Source organism: Cebus imitator, unplaced genomic scaffold (genome assembly GCF_001604975.1).
Source record: "Cebus imitator isolate Cc_AM_T3 unplaced genomic scaffold, Cebus_imitator-1.0 Scaffold51, whole genome shotgun sequence".
Lineage (NCBI taxonomy): Eukaryota > Metazoa > Chordata > Mammalia > Primates > Cebidae > Cebus > Cebus imitator.
In genome coordinates, this window is record NW_016107366.1 from 5,660,145 (window position 1) to 5,678,866 (window position 18,722).

Here is an 18,722-nt window from a genome sequence, read left to right on the forward strand (position 1 = left end):
AAGATTGGGACTTTATCCCGATGCTTCTTTCTCTAAAGGGTCCATTTGGTAAAAACTAAATTAAGAACACAAATCCTTATCAGAGGATCTTTTCTTTCAAAGACTAGTCTTCACAGGCTTCCTTCAAATAACCAGTTCCTCTAAGACATTGAAAATATAATTCAGTGTTTAAAATAAATTCATATCCATTTTAAGTTGTGTGCAGTGCTTAAATAGTAAGTATATGTGCACCTTACCGAATTTACGGTCCACAGCCCCCAAATTCCAAGATTATGGAGGAGGAAAGCTTAGCCATTGTAGTAAATGACTTCTCTCTAATTGACCCATGCTCTCCAGCTGATTATGATGCAGGCAGTACCCATCCAAGACTATACAGACAACATAACCACGGAGCTGCAGCAGACCTGGAACATTATCTAGCCTAACTCCCTTGTTCTGTGGACAGGAAACACCACACTAAGGGTTAAAAGGAGTTACCCACATTTATATAGCAACTTGAAGGCCAATCAAGCTTAGAATTCAGGCTCTGACTCCAAGACCTATACAGTACCCACTTACGTGGACTCTGCCACATATACTCCTCTTTCCCCACCACATGACCTTGAACTCTCATTGTCAGAAACTGCTGATCTGCCTTGGCACATAAGTGTCATTTTGCTGCTTCCAGGTCTTGCTGTCCCCAACTCTCACGGCTGTTTGTAACAGGAGGGTACAGGAGAAGCTACACTGCAGCTCAGTCAAAATATCCATTAATCAATCCATATTTCCAAATATGTTGGTAATGGATCCTTAAAAAGCCCAATGCTAACTATGTAATGCCAGCTATAAAGCATTACTACTGGCTAGCACCATGAGCATGGGAAGGGCCTTCCCTTTGGTGGCTAAAGACTAAAAACAAGGGCAATCATCAACTTAGTAGTACAAAGCTGGGAGGAAACTACAGAGAAGACAAAACTGGAGCCCAGCTGGAAAGGCAGCATCTTTAAAAAACATACACAGTGTGACTATAAAATTGCAAGTCTATTTTTTTTTTTAAAAATAAAACCAACATAACAGAATGCAGAAATCTAAACAAACATTTCTCCCTCTAAGTAGTTACATCCTTAGTTCCAACAAAACTACCATTGTTGGAGACTTACTTAGAACACCCCTCTTTAGGGAAAAGCCTTAAAAGGTGGTTTATGAGCCACATTAGAAAATACCCTTCTAAACACTGGGCTGTTTAAAAACAGAAAATCCATACTCAGAGGATGCCACTGAGAAAATAAAAAAGGTGCTGCTGCAGCTCTCATGGAGGTTCCCGAAAGACCTCTAGCAAGTTCTGAGCAACTGCATCATCACTGGAGAAACATGTAGCCTTCCAGGGCAGCCACTTTCAATGGGAGGGCATTCATTTGGATAGAAAAGTTCTGTTGTCTGTTTAAAAAGAAAAAAAATATCAGCCACACTCCTTTATAGTCACACTTGCATTTGATTAAAAAAAAAAAATACAACAACAACGCTCACACATGGTTCTTGTATGAATTCTAATTAAGAGACATTACATTCAGAATTATAGCACTCATAGTGATAATTTTCAGAAGACTATAACAGCTTCTTTGCCACTGAAGGGGTACAGAGGGTGCAGCTGTTTACCTGAATGAATTCTTAAATAAGTGACTACTACCACTCTAATTTTCCTAGTTGTAACTCTGTTACAGGTTACTGACCGCAAGTCCATGTTCCAGACATTCTTTGCCAACACAGATTAATTACAAGACAGCCACCCCCAAAGTCTTAGGGTGAATTGGGAAAGGGCCGGTTAAATGAGGAAACAGGCCATTCCTTGGTAAAAGTTTGCAGTTTTCTTTCCCAATACATCTTCTTTTTATTGAGAACTTCCATTTTTATCCTGTGTTCCTCCTCTGCCATCTCACACTCTCGCTCTATCTGCTGGATTTTGGCCACATGCACCTCATTCATTTGTATCAGCTGCAGTTGTAAGATGGACATTTGTTGATGGTGTTCTTCCTCATGCATCTTTTTTAAAGCACCTTCCTGAGAGGTTTTGCTCCTGTAGTTTTTATTGGCTGTTATTCTGACAGCTGAACACGAGGGTTCAGGTTGAGAGGTCCCCTCACATACTGGAAAATGTATGAACTCTTTCTCATCATCGCACAGTTCTCTATTTGAAACAGCAAATGATTCTGAAAAACAGTAGCAGAAAACATATATTCAAAGATTTTACAGGCAGAGAAAAAAAATCAATCCTATTTCAAATGACAAGGTCCCTCATTACAGGATGTATCTAAAATCATGTCTGCTTTGGCCTTCATATCTACAGGGACCCTAGCCACACGACTTTTTGAAAACCCACAAATCAAAAGCAATATTTTCTTAAGAAATAATGACAAGGGGTTTTGTTAGGTTATTTCTAGAACTTCCAAGTATGGGATCCGTGGTCCAGAAACCATGCTTATCAAGAACAGAGACCTTGTTATGTTGATATTCTAAATTGAAATGTGCCCAAATCTGAGAGTGTAGGACCACAATGCAAAGCCAGTGTGGATCTCCAGATTAGGTTTTCTATCAGTCTCATCACCCTTTGCCAACTTCGCATTCAGCCACGAACACTTATGTGTAATCTTTGCAAGAGTGCTAGTGCTGCTTCCTGGTCACAGGTGTTAGCCCTTGCCCTGGAGCACCATCTTGTAAATGTTGTTCCTTGAAAGATGAGTCACATTCCCTGGCTTACCTCCCTCACATACCATTTCTCTTTACTCTCCAGCACTGCCACTGGGGAGTTTTCAATGTCCCTCTTATTTAATCTCTCCTTGGTACTTGACAATCCTTGAAATTTCTTTCCTCCATTAGCTTCTGAACAATCACTCTCCTAATTTCTCTAAAGCTGCCTTCCTCTCTGATTGCTCCTTGTCAAGTCTTCTTGATGTACTGAGACTCTCGCTCTACTCACCTGTTACCTTTTCATATTCTCCTTGGAATTCCCATCTGTGGCTCTGTTCTTAATCCACCCTAAGTAAACTCATAACCTGTTCTGACCTTTCTTTCTTGTCTGACTCTTCCAAATGCCCTGTACAACTGTCAATTCTACCACAAGCTATTCACATCCTTTATAAGATGCTTTTTTCATAATTCTGTTTCACTGTTCCCTCTGCTTAAAGTTAGGCTACCTGTCCCTCCACTTACTGTAGTCTTGTTTTTTTAACTTTCCCTCAACTCCTACTCGTTCAAAACTAATGCCGCTTGCCCCGTGAAACCTCAGCTCTCTCCTTTATGTGTACTCTTCTGTTACAACACTTAACACACACAGTATTGTTTTGGCACCATGATATTCTCTTTTTTTTTAATCCTTGGGTACCAATGGCTTAGCTTGGTACACAATGGATGCCTAGTAAATGTTTACCAGCTGAACCCTTGAATATAAAGGGAAGAGTATATGAATGCAAAAGGATACCACGTGTGGTAATGCTATGTTTGCCCTGATTTTTTAATAGAGCAGTAACATTAGTGTCAATTAAGGGAGTTTCAATAAGGAAACCACTAACTCCACTAACCCATGGAGTCTTCTACCTGTGACTCTAAGGCTTTCTTGAGAAGCTTTACATTTCCAATAATGAGAATCATCTCCTTGGAGAAAAACAATGCCAATTTATTAACAGAGTTGATTACATGATTATGTCCACTCCATTATTCTGGAAGATGGGATGCTGTGAATTTTAATGGCTACTGGGAGAAACCTAATTGATAATACCCTGTTAATAAAAGGAAAATGGCTACTGTTTAATTATTCTACTCCACAAGGTAAAGTAACAACCATAACTAGTCCCTAATTATGACTAAAGAAAAGGTAAAAATCTTACTTCTGGAAGAGAAGTTTAAAAAAAAAGAAAGAGTACCTCTGTGCCATCCAGAAATAATGAAAATGTCTCCTGGAAATCTTTCCCGGAGACAGTTCTGGCCTCAAGTACATGTTCTTCCTTCATGCTCCCCCACCTCCTGGGCCTATCTCTAGGAGAACACTTGTAAAAACTGGCAGTTTACCTCCTTTTCAAGTCTCTGAGTACTTTGAAGACAGAGACTGCTTCTGCTCATCCTCATGCAGAATCCAACACAGGGCCTGGCATAGTGCTGGGCATGTAAGAAATGTGTATGGGATGAATGACCTGCAGTGGGTCACATACCTCCCAACACAGCCCAACCATGGGGAAGGAACAGTGATCTGTGTGGGTAACCAAGACAAGAGACAAAGGAATGGGAGAGGGTGAACACCAAGAATACGGCCCCCAGATGTGAGCTTCAACTGCAAAGAGCATTACCTCACCTGTTTCCTTTCTCATTTGGGATCTGAAAATGTCTTCTTTGAAGACTGGACACATTAGACATTTTGTGGTACCTCTAGTCTCTTTTCTCTTTGATTTCATTCCAGGGGAGAGTACTAGATACTCCTCTGAGTCCTTAAAGTTCATCCCCTCATAATGCTGCTGTCTTGCCCAATTTCTTTAGTTTCTTCTTCTTCTTCTTTTTTTTTTTTTTTTGACATGGGGTCTCACTCTGTCACCTAGGCTGAAGTGCAGTGGCATGATCTCAGCTCACTGCAACCTCTGGCTCCCAGGCTCAAGTGATCCTCCCACTTCGGCCTCCAACTAGCTAGGACTACAGGCATGTACCACCATACCTGGTTAATGTTTTGTATTTTTGCTAGAGACAGGGTTTCACCATGTTGACCAGGCTGGTCTCAAACTCCTGAGCTCAAGCGATCTGTCCGCCTTGGCCTCCCAGAATGCTGGGATTACAGGCAAGAGCCACTGCACCAGCCTCTTCCAGTTTCTAAATTCTCACTTTCATCTCTACAATTCCAGGCGTCAGGGACCTGATGATGATGACAATGATGATGACAGCACCTACTGTTTTTTGGGCAGCTAACCAGGTCCTAGGCTAATGCTTTATAGCATTACCTCATTTAATCCTTACCCTATGAGGGAGGTATTATTAGAGAAAACCAAATACAATATCCAAGGTCACATGACTAGTTGAAGAAAACAGGATTCTAATCTAAGCCTGTATGACTCCAAAATCCAAACTCAACCACTACAATACTCAGCCCCCCGCTCTTCCACTTGTTCAGCTGATCACTTATGTATCTTAAAATGCAGCCTCCAATTTGTATCCACCACAAAACCATCTCTTATTAAGAATATGGGTGTGTATCCTGCATTTTGATCTCTAAGTTTCTAGAGCTGTGAACATAAAGACAGTATTTTGTGTCTAGGAGCAGAAAAATGACTCTTCTTTAAAAACTATTCCTTTTGGCTTAAATGTGTGCTAACATACAAATTTTAAAGGAAAAAAAGCCAGGCCTCTTAAGAAGACTCTGGAAGAAGATAGGGCTTTAAACTAGTGAAGCCCAATGGTATAGTTAAGTAACTTTCACACACGTTAGTTCCAATGAATAGAAACTACTGTTCAGATGGGAAGAATCTTCTCTTAATTGGAAAAAGACTAGCCTAGGAATGACACTATGCTGCAAATATACACCATGTAGTCTCTCTCTGAGGTAAAGCAAAGCCACCTGAAGGAGAAAACAACTCAATCTTATGCAAAAAGGGTAGGAAAGCCCAGCAGCTTTCCTGGGACCAGGAAAGCCAAGGGGATGTTCTTTCACTTGGACAGTTGGAGAAAGTTTACTATTTGCAGGAAAAGCCTACTATAAAAGAATGGGAAGGAAACTGCAAACAGGCCAAACCCCAGATATAGGAAATAGGGCTGACTGGGAAAGTGGATAAATATGTGGATGCATACTATGGAGTATAACACATTAACTAAAAGAAAGAAACTAGACTTACACATTGCAATGGGAATTGATCTTTTTTTTTTTAGATGAATTCTTGCTGTGTCACCCAGGCTGGAGTACAGTGGTGTGATATTGGCTCACTGCAACCTCTACCTCCCAGGTTCAAGCAATTCTCCTGTATCAGCCTCCAAGTAGCTGGGATTACAGGTGTGTGCCACCCTGCCTGGCTAATTTTTATAGTTTTAGTAAAGACAGGAGTTTTGCCATGTTGGCCAGGCTGGTCTTGAACTCCTAACCTCAGGTGATCTGTCTGCCTTGGCCTCCCAAAGTGCTGGGATTACAGGCATAAACCACGGTGCCCAGCCTAGGAATTGATCTTCAGAACAGTATTCTAAGTGAAAAAAGCAGAGAAAATGGTATCTCTAGCACAAATTTAATCTACATAAAATTTAGAAGAGATGCACACAAAACATATGTAAAAGAATACACAAGCACATTAGAATGACTCAGGTGCAGGAGAAGAGAATGAAAGAATGGAATAAAAATATAACAAACACATAACTAATACAAAAGGAAGGTTTTTCACAGACCAGTGAGGCTGGTGTGCCAGGACTGGAAATGTAACTCAGTCCTCTGGTACCAGAGTTCTTACCCCAAAAGATTAGGATTAGATTAAACAGTAATAATAATGGAGTTTATTAAAAAATGTCTGGCCAGATACAATGGCTCACGCCTGTAATCCCAACACTTTGGGAGGCCAAGATGGGCAGATCACAAGGTCAGGAGTTCAAGACCAGCCTGGCCAACATGGTGAAACCCTATCTCTACTAAAAACACAAAAATTAGCCGTGTGGGGTGGCGCATGCCTGTAGCTCCAGCTACTCCAGAGGCTGAGGTAGGAGAATTGCTGGAACCCGGGTGGCAGAGGTTGCAGTGAGCTGAGATGACGCCACTGTACCCCAGCCTGGCAACAGAGCAAGACTGTCTCAAAAAAAAAAAAAAAGATCTGAACAGTGTTTGAGGGGGGAAAAAAAAAAGAAATGTTCACAGTTATCAAGTATCACTTTATAGCATAGAATGTGAAATTAAATATAAATTATCCTAAGACATTTGGGTGCTACTCCAAAGCTTAATTTTCTTAAATGTATTTGACCTTTGGTCATCCTAGCCTCCCAGCCACTCCTAGCAAATTTTGTTGGCTCCCTTAGTTGGTTCTGCACACAGTTTTCCTCAAATTAATGGACGATAAGTGCAAAGTCAAATTATCATACATCAAAATCCACAGGGCGTAAACTGTTTTAATATATTTAAGAAGGAAATACTGTTTTTTTTTTTGCAAATATTAATCTATTCCTAAGTGTTATACTTAAATTTTAAGACTAGTATGTTCAAATAAAGATGGACATTTTCAGAAAGTCACTACCAAAGCTAAGTATATCCAAGAGACAGTGATCAAGATGACACAGTTGAAACTATCTCATACCAAAAAGTAGTTGGAGAGAGGCCTCTAGTGGAATACTACTAAGGTCCATCCTGTTTAATAGTTTTATCATAAATTCCAACAAATTTCTGAATACCTAATTCTGTAACAGGCACCCAATAAGGTGTTGGAACAGTACTGTCCAACAGAAATACAATATAAGCTATTTATATAATTTTAAATATCCTCAGAGCCACATTAGAAAACTAAAACAAAAAAAAGGTGAAATTTATGTTGGTGATATATTTTTTAATCCAATATATCTAAAATATTATCATTTCAACATGTAACTATAAAAGTTATTTAATGAGTTTTTTTTTACATTTTTTGGTACTAAGTCTTCAAAATGTGATGTGCACAATTATAGCACATCCTAATGTGGTCTACCCACATTTCAAGTGCTTAATAGCCTCATGCGGCTTGTGGCAACTGTATTAAACAGCACAGTGTTAGAAATACAAAAGTCACACACACACACTCCTTATGTCAAATACACAAGATGTAATGAGGGCCATAACCCTATAGCAGATTTTCCACCTTTTTCCCACCAAGTCCCAGAAAGGATGATTGACAATTCCAGGCTTCTTTTTCTTTCATGAAAGAAAACTGAAATGCAAAATGAGTGAAATGAACTCAAAGTTGTTTTAATTGTAAAGGAAGAGTTCCAGTACCCTACCTACTAGTATTAACAGATTATCTTTGGACACATTTCCCAGGTGACAAAGCACCAAGGTTCTCTACCACCCTCCTAATGGGACCTAGACACAGGAGCAAGGAGCATTTGACTTTGCTTTAATAATCACCAGCAAAAAGGTAAGTCCCCAGTGTCACCTATGTACAAACATCCAATTTAAAATAAATCCCTTCACACTTGAATCACTATTAAATGTCACTACAAGGAAAACATTGAGAATCTACCTTTATTCCCTTCTTGCTGAAAATTTATAAATTCTGAATAAATGAATTACATCATTTCTTCTAAAAAGAAAGAGAAAAAAATTTATGGGATGAACTTTCCTAGATCCTACCCCAGAATTTGAAAATGGGGAAATAAGACTGTCTGGGTCCCAAAAGAATAACTCTATGAAATCAATACACAATAATTCGGATCACAGGTTTGCAAAATAAACAAATCAGCTCACACCAGCACGTTCCTCAGCAGTATCTCCCAGGGAAAATAAGCAACGTAAAGAGCAGCCCTGCTGATCCACTCCCTCCCTCCCTCCAGCACACTCCTCCACAGCCTCACAGAAGCTGAATGGCTCTGAAGTCAGCAAGATAGGCAGTAACTCGCTGACGCTATAAACATCTCCAAAACAAGGACACCATTAATTAGCAGCGGGGGCCCATGAACTACAGAAGCAGCAATGAGGAGGGATAAAGAGAGAGAGCTGGCAGTGCCCCTACGAACTGTCTGCTAGGAGGTACCCTGGCTTGGGAACTCAGGGATGAAAACCCAGACATAAGATTCCTACACTGGAAATCAACGCATGAGGTTCATAACATAAACCACTATGGTTACCCAACTGGCTTCCTGGACTTAACCTTGCTCAAACGATCAGTAAGCAAACTTTTGATCATAATTTGCTTCTCCAGGATCGTCTGCCTACAGGACAGAAAAAAAGGTGCTAATCAAAAACATGTATTTGATGGAGTTGGTAATTATCTTTTCCACTCTACACAGATAGCATTCCTGGCTTTAGACTGCTTCTTGTTACTTTTAATTAACAGGAGCCAGTCCCTCAGAGCTCAATCTACTCTAGAGAGACTGACAAGTGAATTTCCCTTCCTGCAAGCTGAGAACCAGATTCTCCTGGGGAAGTGCTTACTGAGTCCTTGAAGTACCTTATGAACAATCCTCTGTCCCCCAGCAGGAACCATTCTCTGCTTCAATTTCTTTCCTCTGCAAATTGCAATGAGCACCTCACTAATAACAACTCCACTAATGCAGTCCCTTATTTTTCTTTATGTTTAAGTAAAAATAAAGTCTCTAAGAATGAATTTTTACATAAACTGGCTACTTCCTGTCTGAAAAGCAGCAGGAATTGCAGGAAATTTATCAATGTGCATTTCCACCCTACCCTTGCCTAGAGACATTTCAATAGCCCCTAATTCCAACCTTTTGAAGCTACGACACATTATCATTGTATCCTTCATTATGAGTGTTTTTTCCCTTAAGAATTATGTATGACATCTTTTCCTCTTTTTAATGAAAGTATATTAAAGTTAATTTTTTTCAGAGTTTCTCAAGATCCCTAGGGTACCACAAACCAAAACTGTGGATCACAATATTATAATGGCTAAAAATGCTGGGTTTTAATCTGGGTGAATGCTAAAACAGGTGTTTATCATATTGGTCTCTGTACTTTTTTTTAAGTTTGAAATAGTTCACTCTTTTAATATGGCCTTTTGAGTGGCCTACTGTGGTGCTGTGCACATAAGGATCTCCAAAAATATTTTTTGAAAAAAAGTGAAATTGAGTAGATGAATATAAATCTTCATAAAAATCTCAACATATTTGAGATAGGTTGAGATAGGCAACTGCAGTGCCTCACTAATAACAACTCCATTAATGCATTAGTTAACTGATAACTTATTTTTCTTTATGTTTAAGTAATGAGTCTCTAAAAGAGCTAGCACAATGATGTAAACAAGTATTTTTTTTTCTATATACTGTATGACTTTTTTTTTTGAGACAGGGTCTCAGTCTGTCACCCGGGCTGAAGTGCAGTGACATAAAAACAGCTCACTGTAGCCTCCACCTCCTGGACTCAAGTGATCCTCCAGCCTCAGCCTCCCAAGTAGCTGGAACTACAGGTGCACACTACCATGCCCAGCTAATTTTCTATTTTTTGTAAAAACAGGGGTCTCACTTAGTTGCCCAGGGCGGTCTCAAATTCCTGGGCTCAAGCCATCTTCCCGCCTCAGCCTCCCAAAGTGCTGGGATTACAGGCGTGAACCACCACCTTCACCTCTATATGACTCTGAATGTCCTATATAATCCTGAGATTTTGAATTAGGAAAATCGAGTTTGATACAAAAGTTTCATTTTTAGAAGTTCCCTCAAAAGGAGGATTTTAAAATTAAAATGTCAAACAGGTACACCAGTGAGAGCATGCACACTGGCATCAGGAACGGATACCTTGGGCCACCGCGTCGGGGTGGTATTCGGGCTCCTCCTCCGGGGGGCTCTGCAGGAAGTAGAGCTGCTCCGGAAGCATGTTGGCGATCTTCTCCTTCCCTAGCACGTGAGTACTCAGCAGCGGGCTGACGCTCCGTTTCACCTTCTCTCTCCTTTCATGGGCCATAATTTTTTTGGTCCGAGCCTTGATGTTCTCCCAGCACTTCTTCAGCTGTTTGAAATCCCGCAGGGACACGCTCGGCTGAGAGTTGTATTCGTGGGCCAGCGCCTGCCAGGTACGCTGCTTAAGGGCAATAGTTCGCGCATCACTTTTCTTACATTCCAGCACATATTTGTACTTTTCTACTAAAGCCAGCAGGATGCTCTTTTCCAATTCTGAGAAGTATTTGGCAGGCTTTATAATTTCGTTGTTTTGCATTTTCCACTATATTTCTCCTGGCCGCTAACTATCCTGTAAAAGGAAGTTTGAAGCAATGATTACCAACTCCAGCAAAAACAATACCAACAAATCACTGAAGCCTGATTCCTGACTGGATTCCCTTGTCTGAAATACAGTACTTTCTTTGCCATTAATGTTGAATTATGATATTCAGGATTCAGAAAAATATTTAGAAATATACTAGGAATGGGGTTTTACCTCAAAGTGGATTGTTGGATTGTTGTGGCCATACTGGGACTATCTGGTATATAACAGCAGCAAAAAAAAAAAAAAAAGAAAGAAAAGAAAAGAAAAAGAAAGGAAAGAAAAGTTGAACATCTATATAGAACTCTGATTTCTTAATTTCTTTTTCTTTAATATTAGGGAACTGATTATTCCCCCCAAGTCATGTTAGCCAGTTTTAGAACTAAACAGCTTTGTATTTGTTTTGTCACAGCTGAGGACAAGAGAAGCCACCGTGTAATCAAATATAAAAGATGACGTACAGCTGGGCACAGTGGCTCACACCTGTAATCCCAGCACTTTGGGAGGCTGAGGCAGGTAGATTGCTTGAGCCCAGGAGTTCAAGACTAGCATGGGCAACATGGCAAAACCCTGTCTCTACCAAAAAAAAAAAAAAAAAAAAATAGCCAGGTGTGGTAGCACGCATCTGTAATCCCAGCCACCTGGGAGGCTGAAGTAGGACTACTTGAGCCCAGGAGATCGAGGCTACAGTGAGCCATGTTTGTACCACTGCACTCCAGCCTGAATGATAAAAGGAGACACTGTCTTAAAAAAAAAAACAAACAAAAAAAAAACTGATGTTTTCATCACTCTGTGTCATGTACCTGGAGCAACCCCAACCTCAGTTTCTTCATCTGTAAAATGACAGGTTGGAGTCTGTGATCCCTCAGGTCTGAGGGTTGCTTTTAAAAATCCTAAGTAAACAATGTATATAATGTTAGATGTAAAGGGCCTAGGCACTCAGACACTGAGTCCAATGTTCCTCTTTACATCCCCCAAGTCTCTTCCCCGCTGAAAGAAGTAAAGATCAGAAAGGTGAAGTGGATTGCACAAGATCACAAAGATGGCAACATGGAAAGTCCAGAACTTGGACTGCCCTAGGAGTCTGGTATTCTTAGAATCATTCCACATCTGTCTCTCAGCCTCTCGCCTTGGGTGACTCCAAATGATTCCACTATGATTCCCGTAAGTCACCTTGTCATCCTCCACAGTGCTGAGTCAGCATCTTTCACACAACAGGTGCTTAATGAATGTCTTATTACAGTGAAGTGTATGAAATCCATGTGTGCTTTAGGACCCCATGCTTTGCCCACATCTTTTAATCACAGAAAGTTTCCTATAAAATTAACCTCTCAAATATGTTACATCAAAAACGTAGCGAAGCCATGTTGACTGCAGCAATAAAGTAAGCATTATTTCACTTATTGGAAAGGGCCAACGTATTCCCAGTCCTTCTTACATTCTCCAAGCCTCTGATTTCTCAGAGTAACAGGCAAGCATCAAGATACTAATGAAATAGTCCATTTAAAACTGACCAATCATGTCAAAAAATTAGGAACCAACTTGAAAAGATTCCCATGAGCCAAAAATAGTGTCATTTGAAATCAAAGGTCATGGGTACACAAGGATTAAGTTATTTTCTCAATCTTTGTTATGTTTCAAAATTCCATAATAAAAAATTAGTGGGGGGGGGAGGCTGTGACTTTTAAATTTATGGTACACTAATTTTAAATCACACTATTTCCAGCTAGCTACTCACACAGTATGCCTGGGAAGGGGTTTCTGTAGTTGTGAATGGCTGTAATCTGTTTGACTGGGCCGGAGAGGACTGGGACAGATCAGAGAGCCTTTAAATTGACGCCAAGGAGTGTGGGCTTTGCATGAGGGTGACAGAACCTGCTCAGGGTTTCTCACTCTGCACCGCCTGATCCTAAAAGTTGTTATTACTAGAATGAAGTACTAGGGTAATCTGTGTCTCCAAATACCAGGTACCCTGCTCTACATTCATACTGGACACATCAGGTATCAGAGACTGAGACGTTTAGACACATGTCAAAGGTAGTTTGGCCCTCAGGTCCTGAGCAAAGCTAAAAGAGTGGACATTTATCTTTGGGGATGTGTCCCTATAACGCTAAATTCCCACGCTCGTGCTTTGATTATATTGCTCTAATATCTATACAATGATACCCAATCCAGGATCCTTCTTCCTCAAAGGTCCCAAATTAATTTTTTACCCTCACCCATTCTTCCATTCCCTATAAATCAATGTTCCCCAAACTGAAATTTATTAACACACACCCTGTACAATATATCTCTTCTACATTATCTCTGTGTGCCAAGATGTCTATGTCCAGCTTTACTTTCTGTAGTTTTTGTTAAGAAATTAATAGATACACTGACTGTTCTTAAATTACACAGCTCGCACAGCAGATACTGATCCACTTCCCCAACCTCAACCAACGCCTCTGCTCCAGATGTCAATATGCCAACTTTCCCCACTCCTAAGAATTGCTGCTATAAGGATTAAGAGCTCTGATTCATAAATTAAAAAAGTATTACTCCCTATTTTGTTATATGTAATGCTATTTTACATATACATTATATTTGTATACACACGCACACACACACACACACACACACACTTTCTAAATAAATATCTTTCTTCTATCTTATTTCTTCAAGAGAAATTCCTAGAACTGTTGGACCAAAAGATAAAAACACTTAAGACTTATGTTACATCCCCAACTTGCCCTTGTCAAATAGTGCACCAATTACATTTCTAGTAACAGCACATAAGCATATCCATTTCCCTATTTCGTTTTTTATTCTATGCCAACTGTGGAAGTAAAAAATGTCACTTCATCGATTAATGGTATATGAATTTCAGCTCTGAGGTAAGGAAGCCACAATCTGAACAAAGGTCCTGTGATCCTTGGTGGGACTGAAATTACATGGAAGGAATTCCAAGAAATGTAATTCTTCCTCACAATGTGTGCAGTACAACTAGCTGCCACCAGGTGGTAGTGGACTTGTGGGGAGTCTAAATTTCACAAAGGCTCTTCCCCGACATGTGGCCAGCTGAGTCTCAAAGTAATAATAATAATGATAGCAATAATATAACAGCAGATAACTTTTATTGAGCCCTTATTGTAGGTCAAACGTAACAAATATTTAAAATGCACAATATCATTTAACCCTCCCAAAAACAGCCTCTGAGAGCATTTGTTATACTTTAATGTTTTCCGTTAAAAAATACGTATATATACATGCATACATATGCATATATATATTTACATAAAGTACGAGAATTATACAACTGCTCTCAAAAGCAAATATTTGGAATTACCAACACCTGGGTACCATTAATAGCCTATTAAGTAAACTGTTATTTAATCACTAGCTAAGTAAATCCAAAGTTACCAATTTACTTTGCTTAATTTCGTAGAACAGCAGAGTTCCTTGGGCCTTGTGGTTGCATTCTGCCTGGCTATAAAGGGATTCTGATACAAGGCAATGTACCCCAAAGGTTCCTTATGGATTCTCAACAGCCTTGTGAAATAGGCTGCTTGTCTCCTTTAACCAATTACTATTCCCATTTCCCAGATAAGAAAACTGTGGCTCTGTAACTTACTCTGGTCACACAAATATTAAGTGGTCTGACTTACTCCAATTAATACTCCAATGCCCATGCTCCTCTCTGCTCTGCTTAGCTCTCTTCTTTCAGACCTAGTGATAGCCTCTATTCCCCAGCTCAAAGTATGGCCATTAACACTCTAATCTAATCAGCTGGGAAAGGGCCCAGGGTAGGGCAATTTAGGTGGAGTGTATCTCCATCTGTTGGCTCTTTCCCCACTCATTTCCCTCCCTCCATCACCTTTTCCCACTTTCAAACTTAGGGCCCACAGTCCTCCCACATGAGTGGAGTCCTCCTCACTCTAACTAGAGCTCTGAAATAATTTCTGCCGTTGATCCAATAAGACTGTATGTTTGGGCCGGGCGTGGTGGCTCATGCCTGTAATCCCAGCATTTTGGAAGGCCAAGGCAGGTGGATCATCTGAGGTCAGGAGTTCAAGACCAGCCTGGCCAAAATGATGAAACCCCATCTCTACTAAAAATACAAAAATTAGCCGGGTGTGGTACCACACGCCTGTAATCACAGCTACTCAGAAGGCTAAGACAGGAGAATCACTTGAACCTGGGAGGCAGAGGTTGCAGTGAGCCAAGATCAAGCCATTGCACTCTAGCCTGGGTAACAGAGTGAGACTCTGTCTCAAAAATAATCATAATGACTGTATGGTTGAAGAGTAACTATAGAGATCTTACAGAGCTTTAACATGCATGGTCCGTGCCTCAGGGGAATGCTGGCATTCCATCTGAGCATGTAAACAAATACTTCCCAAAGTAAGAGATCTCTCCAGCAAAGCTTATTAATGCTTATTAATAAAAACTTTGAGGCTAGAAAGCATACTCTAGCTTAAAACTATTCAGCAATGTCCATAATTGGTTACAGATGATAACATAACAAGCGCTCCCTGTGCATCAGCTTTTATTAGGGAAGGAATGGCCTTCCTTGTCCCCCAATTCTGCTCAGGAGCAATCATCTCTTTTGTCTGCCGTTCTGCTAGACAGTGTGTGACCCATTCTTATGCAGAACTGTAGGGCAACATGGAGCCCAGTGACCCTCACAAAGTGGGTTCTCAGTAAACATTTTATAAATGTAGATATTTTCATATAGGCATAAAACAGCCTACCGTGCACACAGTATCATACATGACAAAACAGTACACTAGATGCTGCATTAGCTGGGTGCGGTGGGGTGCCTGTAGTCCCAGCTCCTTGGGATACTGAGGGAGGATGATGACTTGGGCCCAGGAATTAGAAGCTATAGTGAGCTATGATTGTGCTTGTGAATAGCCACTCCACCTCAGCCTGGGCAACATAGTGAGACCCCCATCTCTTAAAAAAACAAAAGGTGCATTAAAGTAGAAATGGTCAAATAAAATAGCAAAATCCAAATGCAGTGGAGGTTCCCCTTGGGCTAGGCAAAGACCCATAGATAGGCCTAAATAAAAAGGCACAATTCCAATACCCAAAGAAGAACAAAAAGGAAAAAATTAACACAATTTCCAAAACACTAACATTAAACCACCAGAAACTGTAATGCATACATTTACTATCCAACTTAAAACAAAAATCCGTCTGTTTATAGACTAAATATCTGTGTCCTCCAAGATTCACGTTGAAGCCCTAACCCCCTAGTGGTTGTATTTGGGGACTGGACATCTTAGGAAGCAATTAAGGTTAAATAAGGTCATAAGTATGGGGCCCTGGTCCAATAAGATTAGTGCCTTTATAAGTAGAGACACCAGGAAGCTGGCATGCCCCCCTACCCTCAATGGCTCACAAAGAGGACGAGGTCATGTAAGAACACAGCAAGATGGCCACCACCTACAAGCCAAGAGAAGCAACCTCAGGATGAAACCTACCTGCCACACCTTGATCTTGGCCTTCTCAGCCTCTAGAACTATGAGAATCCAATTTCTGTTTCAACCACACAATCTGTGGTATTTTATTATGGCAGCCTGAGGAGACTAATATACCATCTAGTGATTTTTAAGTCCACCAAGGGTGAAACTAAATCTTAAAGTCTGAGCAAAGACTAGAGAAACTTATTAAGATTTCATGTTTTTTGCCCTTTGTGGAAACAGGAGTTCTTTGAAATTAATACTCAGAATGGGTACCATGACTGAAGAGCGTGGCACTGGAAACTCAGACTTCAGGACATTAATGGACTGCTGATCTTAAAGCAAAGTGAAATGAACCAAGACACTGGATGCAGAAAACCTGGGCTCAAATCCTGACTTTAGCCCTCACCCAACCGTGTGACTTTGGACAAGTCAACTGACCTCTAATAACTTCATCTGTGAAAAGGAGTTACTCACCCGCCACCCCGATCCTGACTCATTCCCTCTGCACAACAGTCCTGCAACATGAAGAAAGCAGCACAGACTAGAGCTTCAATCAATTTTAGTTCTTTCCACTCTTCCCACCCATATTAAACTGCTTCCAAAAGTAGAATAGTGCTCTGTGTGTTTGTGTGTATGTGTGTGTATATATATATGGGGTGTGTGTGTGTGTGTATACACACAGTTATCGGCTCTTTATTTCATACACACACAATTCAACAAATATGTGATGAACTCCTGCCAAAGGCTCAGCACCATTCTAGAGTATGTGGGAGATACAGGGACAGGCTGAACCCTCCAGCCTAGAAAGAGCGCTGACATGCACAAACTGAGAGGCACGCCGAAACAGACACCAGAAGAGAGGACAAAGCACCTTGAGCATGCAGAGGAGGGAAGAGGTTCACTTGCATTCTTCATGAACAACAGGACATTTGAGCTAGATCTTTAAGAATGTATAGGATATGAATGGAGAGAGTTGAAGGAGATCATCAGATACATAATTGATAAGAAAAGGCCCAGACTCTGAGTGGGGACGTTATTGGAAAGGAAGAAGTACACACCAAAGTTCCTTCCTCTTCCCCTTCCCCTCCCCCTCCCCCGCTTGCTTGCTTTCTTTTCTGAGACACAGAGTCTAGCTCTGCTTCCCAGGCTGGAGCAGAGTGGCGTGATCTCGGCTCACTGCAACATCCACCTCCCGGGTTCAAGCAATTCTCCTGCTTCAGCTTCCCAAGTAGCTGGGATTACAGGTGCCCATCACCACACCCAGCTAATTTTTGTATTTTTAGAGAGATGCGGTTTCACTATATGTTGGCCAGGCTGGTCTTGAACTCCTGACCTCAGGTGATCCAGCTGCCTCCCAAAGTGCTAGGATTATGGGCCATCACACCCAGCCAAAGACTGTTTCAAAGGAATAAATGAGCAGGACGTATATGTGTCCACAGAAGGGTAGGGGGATCAACAGAAAGCAGAGGCAGGGAGGATATACAAGGATTAACCAAACACCTACTCTGCAGGCATCAAGGAGAATGGTATTGATTCCTTAAAGTCAAGAAGATCACAGACCAATGAGGACATCACAGTCCCATGAAGCCATAATGTACCACATGCATTGTGGGACAGGCTGGTGTGGGGCAGTGTGATAAGTACAGTGACAGAGATGAGCCCAGGGACACACTCCAAAATTGGGGGATCTAGAACAGGAACTTTAATTCCTACTTGAACAGACTGAAATTAGATTAGCTTGAGAACAAAGCAGGGCCACAATGTGGGAGGGAAGGACTTAAAGAACACTTTCAGAAGTGGTGGGTGAACTGAAGGACATGTGGCAGCCCTCCCCACAAGCAAGGCCTGGCAAGTGATGGGCAATCCGTTTGCTCTAAAGAGAGAAAAGCTATTTCCTACCCTGGTCTGTTGCCTGTCTCCTGACTCAACACCTCAAAAATAGTGTTTCTTTTAAACTACAAAGGACTTGGGCAGGGTGTGACGGCCCACATCTATAATCCCAGAACTTTAAGAAGCTAAAGCAGGAGGACTGCTTGAGCTCAGGAGTTCAAGACCAGCCTAGGCAACAAGGCTCCATTGCTATAAAAATTAAAATTAAAGAATTAGTCGGGCAAGGTGGCATGTGCCTATAGCCCCAGCTACTAGGGAGGCTAAGATCGGAGGATCCCTTGAGCCCAGGAGGTTGCAGTGAGATATGATCATGCCACTGCACGCCAGCCAGAGTGACAGAGCAAGACCCTGGCTCCAAAAATAAAAGGTAGTCGGCCGGGCGCGGTGGCTCACGCCTGTAATCCCAGCACTTTGGGAGGCCGAGGCGGGTGGATCACGAGGTCAAGAGATCGAGACCATCCTGGTCAACATGGTGAAACCCCGTCTCTACTAAAAATACAAAAATTAGC

General features: G+C 41.2%; 1 protein-coding gene across 4 annotated transcripts in view; it reads right to left on the minus strand.

Moving 5' to 3' along the window:
* Positions 1–1,012: 1,012 nt before the first annotated feature.
* The window catches only part of MSANTD3 (Myb/SANT DNA binding domain containing 3), a 24,139-nt gene continuing 6,429 nt past the window's right edge, over positions 1,013–18,722 (minus strand). For 2 of the 4 annotated variants that reach the window (XM_017527794.2, XM_017527795.1), the window contains exons 2-3: positions 10,414–10,864; positions 1,013–2,186 (exon numbers count right to left, since the gene is read on the minus strand). In XM_017527794.2, coding sequence (XP_017383283.1) covers positions 1,777–2,186; positions 10,414–10,831 — 828 coding nt within the window. In that variant the 5' untranslated portion in view covers positions 10,832–10,864 and the 3' untranslated portion in view covers positions 1,013–1,776. Of the gene's footprint in view, positions 2,187–7,737; positions 7,878–10,413; positions 10,865–17,827; positions 17,848–18,722 lie in introns of those variants that run through there. The other 2 variants (XM_037738231.1, XM_037738232.1) reach the window with 2 other exon arrangements.